Consider the following 12,226-nt stretch of genomic DNA (forward strand, 5'->3'; position numbering starts at 1 on the left):
TGAAAAGTAACAAGTAATACAGGCGGGAAAAATGCAAAGAATAAGTAAATACAAAAAAAGATATACAATGCGCGGTAGAAATAAACTAATTCGAACAATGGCCAATTAGTTTCTTAACGAGGTTAAAGAATTATTTATAAGCGTTAAAGAATTCGTTTGCCATTGTTTTACGAATGGTGCAGGCATTGATGCAAAATAGGTCCAAATTTATATTATTTTTACAAATTTTACTAAAAGATAAGGCAAATCTGAGCACATAGGTACGAGTTTTTACGAAATTTGGTATGTGAATGGGGTGTGTGTAGAATAGAGAAGGTGCGAGGATGAGTATCGATGGGAATTTTAATTGCTTGTTAATTGCATTCGATGGATAATTTCGATACGGAAAGGTTTAGTATCGAAATCCAAAGTAGACCATCAATTTAAGGTAATTCCTCGTCAGATAAATCCGTTAGAGGCTTAAAAATGAAATGCTAAATCTAAATAAGGATGAACCCACCACTGTGTCTTTTTTCTCTTTAACTTTCGTTTTCTACTTACATACAGCGATAGTACTATCTCTTCGAGGTCCATTTTGATACTGCCTCAATGTGGTACTATGGTGTGACCAAGGTGTCTGTATGGTGTCTAGTTTGGAAGACTTACCAGTGGGAGGCTCCAAAAAAAGTCTGGTAGCGCAACCAGTCGCGCCACAGTGGTGTCCCAGTGAAATATAGCCCTTAGTGATGGATACATATTTCTTACATTTGACGTCGAGACATAGTTTTTTGGGGTTCGTCCGCCTTATAATTTTTTGGGGTTCGTCCGCCTTATAAATTTGACAGGATCTATCTGACACATATCTCAGTTCCAAGACGCAACATTGCCAGATTTTTTGTTCTTTAATGAAAACAGATAGTATATTAGATGTTTTAAAGTAGATGGAAGTGTTTAAAAAAATCGATCTTGGCCTACATTCCAGTTCAGGAAGATCATTATAGAAGTTCCAGGAATCAGAGCATAATCGCATAATGGGTAAAAACGCTTATATCTATCAAGTGGAAGAGTGGTTTATAATCTCTGACTACCTATAAAAGTAGAAATGATGATGTATTTTTGACGTGAAACATCTATGAGCTATTTTTTTATCACTGTGGCAGTAAAATCGCCGTTTACAACGGGACACTCATGTTGTCAGAGTGTTAGATGTCTAACAGGAAGAAATTGTTACCAATGAATAAACGATCTTTATATTTTATTATTTTACTCTATATTTTTATGGATTTTTTGGTTTTTATTTATTAGAACTTTGAATATTCATTGCGATATTTCACCTCTGGCAGCTGAGTCCAATGCCAACTACTTTTTTATATTAACACATTTTAAATCGAATTAACAGGAGCAAAATTCCCGTTCGTGATGAAACTCTGCTTCTCGTCGTCACGACAGATTGGGCAGGGCAAGGGTCAGAGCCAAAACAAGAGCCAAAACCACAATCAAAATCAGGAAAATCCGAGACAATCGCAGGACAACGGCTTGGAGTCTGATTACTAGTAAGAACAATTCCCTTCTTGTATTTATTCTATAGTCTGTGTAGTAAAATTGCGCGGGAAATTAAAAAAAAAGACATGTTGTAATTGTGTTTGACGGACCAATGAAGTTTCGAGGACAGTGTTGCTATGTGCGAATCGATGTTACCAGCTTAATTTAATGTTGTAATAATGTTTATTGTAAAGTAATTAGATAATAGTGAGCTGGGATTTGTGCACAATTTGTTTTAGGGTTAAGACTGTTGATTTTAGTTTGTGTTTCTACCATTTATTGAGTTACGGCATATATACGAGAACGGCCTATTGTATTTTTAATAGATTTCTATTCTCAAATTGATATTATTAATGTTATTTTCTTATATATCTATCAGTGTTGCGGCGGTTTAAGTTTTTCCATATTTATTAAATATCTACTATGCGCAGTTTTGAACATGTACTGTTTGTTGTCTAAGATTTTAACGATTTTTGAACCGAATATTAAATGTTATATTTTTATCTTCTAAAGTTTGTTGTAGGGACCATAGCCGGCTTGCCACTTATTTAATTACTTCACTTTGACTTTCACCTGTGAAAAAATATAACTTAAAATTATCATAAAGTAATCGAATAAGTGGCACGGTCTTTTCTATAATTATATTAATTTAAATTAAATATTCATATTTCCTATATATTCTTATAAACCGTTTACAGTCTTCTTAAATGTTTAAAATGTGTTTGAAATTATGACCTTCATCTATTGACACTAGAGAATTTGACAATTATTTTTTTCAAGTTAAGCTTGCCAGTTTCATGTTTTTAAAGCCAAATAAATTAGCCAAAGCTACAAACTGTAGAGATACAATGTTGTTAAGATATAAGAAATGTACTTAGATATTGTATGTAAATAATGAAGCCGGTGTGATTTTTTTTGCGGGGGTAGTTGTAAAAAGTACAATCAAGTACTCAAGTGTCATATAATATAAATTTGTAAATGATAGGTGTAAAACTAAAGATAATTGTCGAGAAAGATTTTTGTTTGCCATCTTCGCACATTAACCAATATTATGCAATTTAAAATGTATAAGAATAGTCTCTAAATTAGTAACAAAAAATATTGTTTTTAATGTATGTAGTTTAATCAAATTTTAATAATGTTATTGATATTCTTTTTTTTGAAGGTGGGCATTATTATCGACTGTATAAAATAAAATAATAACATATCCAAATTGTACCTACAGAAAACATTGTGTCGATTCATATAATATATCTCGTCAAAAGTGCGAGGCAGCTGATATCTAGCGTAAGTATAGTTAAAAATGTCGGTGTTCAGTCGTGGACAATTATTGATGAAGCGAATATTTTATTAAATGCTTATAGGCTTCACAGAAGATAGACTATAATATTAAGGTAGTGTGAATTTTCAATAATAATAATTTGTACGCGACTGTACAATTGCTTTTCCCGTCTGATACACGTCAATTTTAATGATTCTTTAGAATGGATAGACGTCGCGGCGAACATTATTATAAGCCTCTACATATCAAGAGACAAATAAATATATAAATTTAAGTATATAACGGTACTTGCACTATTTTCTGTCTTTTACGCAGACAATATTAGTAAATAGATTTAGATATTATGTCCTTTTTTCTTTCTGTCCGTTTGCTTTTGTAATAATTTTCTTTCTTTATACAAACTAATCATGACGGTTCGGTTGAAAAATGTGTAGCAAATATTTAAATAGCATTTGTCATGATAACTTTGATGCTCTCTATATTATACACTCCTTCAAATAATATCAAGAATCCACGATTTGGTTTTTACAATATATTCAGCGAGATTACCAAAAATATTTAATTTGGTTATAATTTGCGTTACAAATTGATCGATTCGAACCGTCACCTACTACATGCATATTTACATGTCATATTTGCTTCTAGCTAACGGCGATTGGCGGAGAACACACAAACACACATATCAAGACGGACACACACACAGGCACATCACTACGAGTGGGTTTGATCCGGGGATGCCATTATTAATTTACAGATTTACACTAAAGTTTGTAGAGTGAAGAGATAATTGTCATGGGTGCTAATCAATGAATTCCTAATAGTTGTAATATCTCTGGTGTCGCAAGAGAGCATAGGTAGCGCTGTTTACTTAACACAAATAAAACTCGCTTGCTCTCCTTGTAGATTATTTTAAATATGATAGGCTTGTTGTGAAAGAAATCGTACGTAACCAGTTAGAGGCTGTATCGTTGTGACAACAACGGCACAAATGCTGAATAATAGATTTAGAATTTAAATTCAATTATTGAATTGGCATAGTGTTATAATTTGGCATCCGTGGCAATCTATTTCACTCTTTTAAATTATAAACAATTCTTTGCATTTAAAAATGTTTAAGTGCGTCAAAATATTTCTTAGCTTACACTGTTGAACGCAAGCAAATCTAGATGGGTATTTTTCAATGGCAACATTATTTCGTACTGCAACAATTGTGATATAGATCACAAGCTATAAAGACATTAACAGTTAGTTAATTTTAGACACAGATTACAATTTTCATGTTCTTTCACACTTATTGACATTTCCATTTCAGTTTATTTCTTTTTTACTCCGTTCAATGGGAGTCCTATTTGCGATTGCATTCTATTATATACTATAAGTAGTGGTTTAGGTGTTATAAGCATTATTTCCCTTTAGTTAGATTTTGTTTTGTATTTGTGGACCGCCATTTTCAATAACACAGTTTTAATGTATTTTGGTAATGGCGTGACCACTTTTTCCGTAACTAGGGACTGTATTAGAATTATTTTCATTTAAATTTTAAGTTAAGCTGTAAACGATTCTGTTACATTATTTTTATTTTGGTTGTAATTTAATATTGTCTGTTCGTCCTAGATATTGTTTAACATTTCGGTTATATTTAATAATGACAGTTGTGAAATATACACGAAATAAAAAAAAATATCTGTAAGGTAGATTATTTGAGTTTCATTTACATTTTTGCTTCGAGTGTGCATGGTTTTGCATGTTTCTGTGTTTTTTACAATAGAAATCCATCTTATACGAAAAAAATCACGGTAAATATAAGATATTTTAGCACTTATTAGGCTAGTAGTAAGTGTCATTGCGATGTCAATTATATATGAATAGATTGAAAAAGGGACAGATTTTTTAAAATATATTCTTGAAAAATAATTCTGATTGGCCTACTGATCTAAATCATGTGCTTATACAGACCAGTGTTATGGTTTCACAATGAATATGCATATTTTTGTATAAAAGCATCAACCATTATTCAAATTTGGTTGCTTAGGGAACGACTTACATTTCAATGATACTCAACATTGTCAACGCCACTGGTCGGTAGAAAGTCATCCAGATATGATATTAAGTTAATAATCTTTTTTTTTCTTTTTAGGAGTTAGAATGTGTGTAAATTGTGTGATTAACTGTGGTAGCATGCCTATATAACTGTTTATGGTATGTTACATTGCATTTTTGCTAACATTTACAGCTCTGCGCGGCATACTGAAACTTGGTAGTACTTGTTAAAAAGATCTATGTTTGATTTTATCATAATATTTTTACAATAGCATAATAATAGTAATTTCTTCATATAATTACATAGCGTAAACAGTATAATAGAACAACGCAATAGAGTCCTAAATAGCTGACGTAATAAACTAATAAATAGATGCATATCTTTTTCTCTCATAGGTATTTACAAAGTGAATAAATGTTTTAGAGTAATATAGAATTTGATGTCGTGATAGCATTTTAAGTTTCTTTTTTCTAAATTAAAATCTCTCCATTCATAAAATCATTACTTTTAACTTTGATTTCACAATCAAAGTCTTTTTATTGTATAAAAATTATGTTCTTAAAGAAAGGGAATGGATAGAAAATTTAAATCAATGTGAGTGTAGTAAAGTTTGAGCAAGTTAATACTGTAAGCACCTGTTAACACTGTCTGATTTATTTTTGATTGTCCCTTGTTTTAGATACTTAAAATGTTAATGTAGACGGTTTAAGTTTGTAGTGAGGTGAGCATAGTTACATCCAGAAAAATTCATAAACTTAAAAGTTTTGGGTCATACAAGTAGCTTTAAATTGCTCGAGCTTTTTACTATGAATTGGCGGAAAATGCGATCAGTGTGTTTCAATTATTGAATATGTTTTGTAAATCACTTACACACTACATGCACAAAACCATGTCTTTGCTTCATACATACAGCACTCTCAAAACAAAATAATTCAATAAATATGTGTTTAAGAAAAATATTGACATATAATAAGGTAATGTAACAGAGAGTAATTTTAGTTTTTCTTTCGTTATTCTTAGCTTTATCATTCATTGGTATTAGGTAGTAGTTACATGTTTAACATTAAATACATGTCAACACAAATATTCTTTCATTTCTACACCACATGAATCCTTACACCGGATAGAGTCACTCACTGCTGTAAAACTGAATGTTGTTATAGTGATATACTATCTAATTAACCTGCAGCCTATTTCACTTGTTGGTATTTATCACTATAAAGTACAAATTGAACTGCCGTGAATAACATAGATATGTTATAATAAAATGTTAAAGGTTTTTGTATGTTTACTTAGCGAAGCTTTAATGGCTTGGGTAAATCTCCGTTAACATGTATTATTGATATAACGAACTGTTGTTTAGTGGTATATCTCATTGATATAGAAGTTATGCAATACAAACTATAACTAAATACAATACATTGTTACATAAAAAATACCATAATTGTGTCAATACACAAGATTACTTGAAAATATTAAAGCTTCATGAAAAACTACACAGATATACTATCATGCGATGATTGTTCAATCCAACATGATTCATTGAGAAATCAAATATTATAACAAAAATTACGCATTAAACAAGATGGTGCACGTAAGTACAGCCACAGTTAACTCTGCACTTTCTTGATGACTTCATGGCAAAATATTTAGTGTTGATTTAGTACTTACGACGCGTCGAAGGCGACAATGGTAGAACCAAACCTATTCGGCGAGTTAATATCTTATGATTTAAAACGTCATTGGGAAGGCATTCATAAAAATATTTTTTGTTAAAAGCTTGTAAAAAAAATTGATTGTTTTATGAATCTGATCAAATTTGATGGTGACCTTATTAGAATTTGGAGATTCTTTGCAATTATAGTAGCACAACGTCACAGACTGTTGTTACACAGTACGTACATATAAACATTATTATTAATTTATGAAGTGTTTCCTAAAATGGTCTCATTATAATTAATTGTTGAATAAGTAAATGGCAAGAGAGAATGATTTGTAAATAAATGAAACTTTGTATTTTTTGTGAATTGATATGTATTCATAAAATACGTATTAAAGCTGCACGATGTATATTAATAGATAATAAAAGGTGTTTTCAAAATTTTGTTTGATTATGAACGCTGAACATATATGTACACCTGCAAGCGAAATATTCTTTAGGTACTGAGGTCTTTACATATGATGTTGCCATTCTGCAGGACTGACCATTTTAAATAGATAATTTTGTGACTACTAATTTAGTATTAACCTATCTTATCTTATGTAAGGTGGAGTTCTTTTTTTAAATCAGCCTATGGTTTTTTTGATTAGCTGTAAATTTTCGTTGCATTTGAAACTTTTTTGTCATCGTGGATACCTAAGTTAAAAATTTGATCATATAATATAACTAGCAGTTGCCCGCGACTTCGTCCGCCCACAATTTCTGATTTCCTATGAGAATATTTTCCTGCTGGAAGGGCAATCAAACTTATGGACAAAAGTCCTCCCGCTAGTAAAACCTGTCTTCATAGTTCATACCTAAAGAGGTTTTTTATATAGAGGATTTTTATTTTGGAATAAACAGCTGACACTTCTATTTTTCCAAACTTCCCCGTAAACGAAATTTATTATATTATTAAGCCTCACCGTAGGTATAACTGGTCACGAAAGAAGCAATTTATGAGATGTACACCGGCTGTTTTCAAAGTTTAATTCTGGGTTTATTATTATAATCATATTATTGAGTAGTGTAATTTCTTAACCAGAAATTATTGCTATGTTTAAATTGCAATTGGTAATACGATGGTATGGAAAAAAATAATTGACAGCACTATTTTTTAAAACTTACCTATAAAAAACATTTCTTGTTCTTCTTTCTGGTTAAGAAAAATCTGGTGAACTGACCATGCAAGAAACAATCATTTCTGAGACCTATACCGGCTAGTTTCAAAGTTTGGCCCTGTGCTTTATTAATTGCCATCGCGTAGCTAAACCTGAAATGGCAGACGTTTCAATTCAAATTGGTAATCCTAGGGATAAAGACTTGTTTTTCCTTGGTTGACGCCTGTAAAAATTGTGGCTTCGACTGATGCAGGGTAGGTAGCAATATTGGGGTAGATTCTGTCTATTAAGTTAGTCAGATCTCTCACAACAGGACCAAGATTACTGTAGATGTTTATTTTACATCCCTCTTCCAAAATGTTTCCATCACCAATGTCTAGCAACAAATTGGAGAACTCCTCCACCTTTCATTAATGTTGACCAAAGACACCCATATTTACTTTTAAGGACAAAAATATATTAACTTTAGGCCATAGAACTGATGACTTAAGGCAAGCCTTCACTTCATCTGCACGTGTCCCTCGTGGGACAACTGGAAACGTCTCTCTGAAGTCAACAGCCAATAGTACAGTGACTCCACCCATAAGTCGGTTACAATTCCTTATATCTTGGAGAGTCCTATTAATTTCTAAGTAAAACAATTTTTTTATTTAATAATTTTATCATCGAAAGGCGTAGGTGTCGAAGGTACTTTAATTATATGGGTACCTATCCAAAAACTACCACTACGGTTGAACATCATAAGAATGTCTACTCCCTAAAAAGACCTACCAAACTTCAATTTAACAATATTTAAAACTTTCCCATACAAAATTTCATCGCCTATTTAACAGATTTTCCAAAATAACGGTTAGATACAGATTTTCATTATTTATAGCGAGTAACCTAAATTACGATTTTTACGTCTCTAACTTCAAAAACATAGGAGTTTCATACAAACTTCCGACCACCATTTCACCCCGTTTCGGGTAGGGGATTTTATTAGCATTATTTTTTCTTGCTTTGCTCTCTATAAAGAACCTACATTTCCAATTTCAAGTTGAAATAACTACAGTTACAACTTTTCTAAAGAAACTTTACCCCCCCCCCCCCCCATTTTACCACCCTTAAAAGAGGATTTCCCAAAATGACTTACGCAGTTTTTTATTATTTAAAGCTAATAACCTAAATGTCGATTATCACGTCTCTAACTTCAAAAACATAGGAATTTCATACAACATTCGACCCCCCCTTTCACCCCCTTAGGGGAGGAGTTTCTCAAATCCGTTTCTTAGCTGATACCTAGTCCTAGAAAGAACCTACCTTCCAAATTCGAAGTATGTAGGCTTTGTAGTTTCTGAGATTTCGTGATGAGTCAATTACCGGTGGAAATCTCTATTATATAATACTAGCTGACCACACAGACGTTGTTCTGTATAAAATAAATAAAGTAATGTTTTTATATGAATTTGTCAATAATATATCATAACATCAAAAATTACCTACTTCGTAAAATATGCACCCTGCTGTCGTAATAAAATTGTTTCACAGCAGAACTGTCAAACAGTGCGTCAGTCAATTCTCTCCTAGAAATTATGTATGGACACATCAAAGGAAAAACAATTTTGTTGTTTTTATTTAATTTAGCAGCATTTTCCTATTTATTCACCTTTTAAACCTTCTCTGGACTTCTACAAATAATTCAAGACTAAAATTAGCCAAATCGGTCCAGCCGTTCTCGAGTTTTAGCGAGACTAACGAACAGCAATTCATTTTTATATATATAGATACACTAACGAACAGCAATTCATTTTTATATAATATATAGATAGACTAACGAATAGCAATTCATTTTTATATATATAGATTGAAGGATGGCATGGTTCGTGGCACAAACGGCACGCAACATCAACGAGCAATGATTGCCAATTCTTACTTTTCTCAGCAGAATAGGTACAGAAATAAGGTATTTTGATATTTTTATGGAAAAGGAGGATGCGAGCGTACGGGTCACTTGATTTGAAGTGATTACCACCACCCACATTCTCTTGTAACATCACAGGAATCACGGAAGAATTGCCCACCTGTTGAAAGGTGTATCCGCTTTTTTTCAAGGCACCCATGTCGTATCGTCCTAGACACACCGCACAAGGAAGCTCATTCCACAGCTTTGTTGTATGTGGATGAAAGTTTCTTGAAACGAGGATGCAACACATGTAGATGGTGGAGATGATTTACTAATTTTGGGGCGTGCGAAGATGGAATTTGGCGGCAAGAATCATAAAATATTTACATACAATTATTGGTAATTCCCTGAAATATATTCAATTTGTTAATATTTGTAGTTTAGACTTAGACATCTTTTCCGGGTATCTTTTTGGTATATGTAGTGTACGAGGACATCAACATATCTTTGTATGACAGTTTTGTCAAATTATAAATGTGGCTAAATTGGACTTTTTTGTCTGTGTTAATTTGACTAAATATATTGACTTTCAAAAGACATAACAATAGTTTTAATGTAAATAAAAATCAATTTTTGAGCATGAATTTTTATCCTTTAGTGGTGATACATGAATCAGCCTAGAGGAAATGACACTATGATAATAAGGGACGAGACGAACAGGATGTTCAGCTGATGGTAATTGATACGATCTGCCCATTTCAATGCAGTGCCGCTCAGGATTCTCGAAAAACCCAAATATTCTGAGCGGCACTACAATTGCGCATTAATTGCAACTACAATTGCAAATTAATGTTTACACATTACTGCTCCACGGCAGAAATAGGCGCCGTTATGGTACACATATACTAGCCGGCATCCTGTGCAAAGGAGCCTCACATTGGTAAAGGGTTATTTGGTTTGTAAAATTCTTCACTACTCTCCCTTGCTACCAACTGGCGCCAATTCTCTTTCATTATCCTTTGTACGGAAAAGCTGAAAAAGATTAGCTTTTACAGATTTGCGGTGTAAATAAGTATAAATGATCACTAGGTAACGATACGTCTGTACCAATACCGTGTAAATAGTGCTAGTTTGTAATTGTACACAAAATATAATATTGCAACATCATCGTTTACTGTGCCTTTAAAAAAAGTGCGTCTCTATAGTTTTCATGTCTGACTGTGTGATTTATGCGTTCTTTCAGCTGTCTCATTCTGACAAGCGGGAGAGAAAGGGATGTGAATACTTGTCAATAATTGTACCGTATTTAATGAAAAAAATTTCGTTTTGCTAAATTATTTAAGCTTTTTGCCTGCCCGTCTTATACAAATAAATTAAACTTATCGGTGATAAGTCATTCGATCTTTTTTTTGCGTCGTTAACGTATTGTTTGAGCACTTTTTTAAAGCACACTTAGACTTGATGATTGACACTCAGTTGACACACGACTAAGGAGAAAAGTCTGCTTACATTGTCTTAAAGCACACTGTCAGACTTCGAATGATATGTTCGTATGTATTAGAACGTCATTGACAGTATGGGCTAGTAATTTGCATGCCTCTGTCTTTATAGCTCTTATAATTACACGTAATTTCTTAGCTTCAATTAACTCAGTTTATTTTAATCTGAGGACGTCGTAATAAATACAATCTGGCAAATGAAAGTTGAACCCAGCCATATAGAGGATTGCCAATAATAAATAAAATATCATCAATCATTATGACAATGTCAATCAATCTGTTGTGTCTTGCTGTCACATCAAAGTTTGTTTACATTTCTTGAATATTTTTAAGTGAGCCATACATAGGCTGCACTAAAAGTATCGGGAATGGAATATTTCCGATGTTCCTGTCATATTAAAATCTTTTTAATTGAAAACTCCTTTGTTTTAAAAATCGTATACCATTTATTTGTTTAAAAAAAGATTATCGGTCTTGTCACAAGGTCTTGTCAAACTTGTTTAGTCGTTGAGAAAATGGAATTGACTCGAGAAAATTCTAGAGCGATGATTTATTTTGACTTTCGAAGTGGTTTAACACAAAAACAGTTTGTTGACCGGATGATTTCTGCATTTGGTGATGAAGCCCCATCCAAAACCACAATTTATCGCTGGTTTGCTGAATTTCAAAGTGGACGTGTCAAGCTCAGTGATGATCCCCGTCAAGGTCGTGCAAAAACTGCAGTCACCAAAGAAAACGTTGATGCTGTGCGTAAGCTGATTGAGGAAGATCGACATGTGAGTTTGCCAGTGGGTGGCTCCTTTGCACCGGATGCCGGCTAGATTATGGGTACCACAACGGCGCCTATTTCTGCCGTGAAGCAGTAATGTGTAAGCATTACTGTGTTTCGGTCTGAAGGGCGCCGTAGCTAGTGAAATTACTGGGCAAATGAGACTTAACATTTCAGTCTCAAGGTGCCGAGCGCAATACAAATAATCTTGCATGAACAATGAGGTGTAAAAAAGTTGTTTTCCCGATGCATACCGCATTTGCTCTGTGAAAAGTAAAAAGCGGCTCGCGTTACTTGGTGCGTCAGAACTCTTGAAAGATTCCACGCAGGATCCTCAAATGCTGTATACAACATCGTATCAGGTGACGAACGCGTACGAACCCGAAACCGGTCACGAGTTCGTTCACGG

The 12,226-nt window shown here is 33.1% G+C and overlaps 1 protein-coding gene across 10 annotated transcripts in view; it reads left to right on the top strand.

Annotated features, from left to right (window-relative positions):
- The window catches only part of LOC126972736 (heterogeneous nuclear ribonucleoprotein L), a 423,515-nt gene extending 417,587 nt beyond the window's left edge, over positions 1 to 5,928 (top strand). For all 10 annotated transcript variants that reach the window (XM_050819670.1, XM_050819659.1, XM_050819681.1 and 7 more), the window contains 2 exons: positions 1,379 to 1,532; positions 3,449 to 5,928. In XM_050819670.1, the coding sequence (XP_050675627.1) occupies positions 1,379 to 1,532; positions 3,449 to 3,452 (158 nt within the window). In that variant the 3' untranslated portion in view covers positions 3,453 to 5,928. The remainder of the gene's footprint in view (positions 1 to 1,378; positions 1,533 to 3,448) is intronic.
- Positions 5,929 to 12,226: the final 6,298 nt, after the last annotated feature.

Source organism: Leptidea sinapis, chromosome 2, assembly GCF_905404315.1.
Source record: "Leptidea sinapis chromosome 2, ilLepSina1.1, whole genome shotgun sequence".
In the NCBI taxonomy this organism is placed as follows: Eukaryota; Metazoa; Arthropoda; class Insecta; order Lepidoptera; family Pieridae; genus Leptidea; species Leptidea sinapis.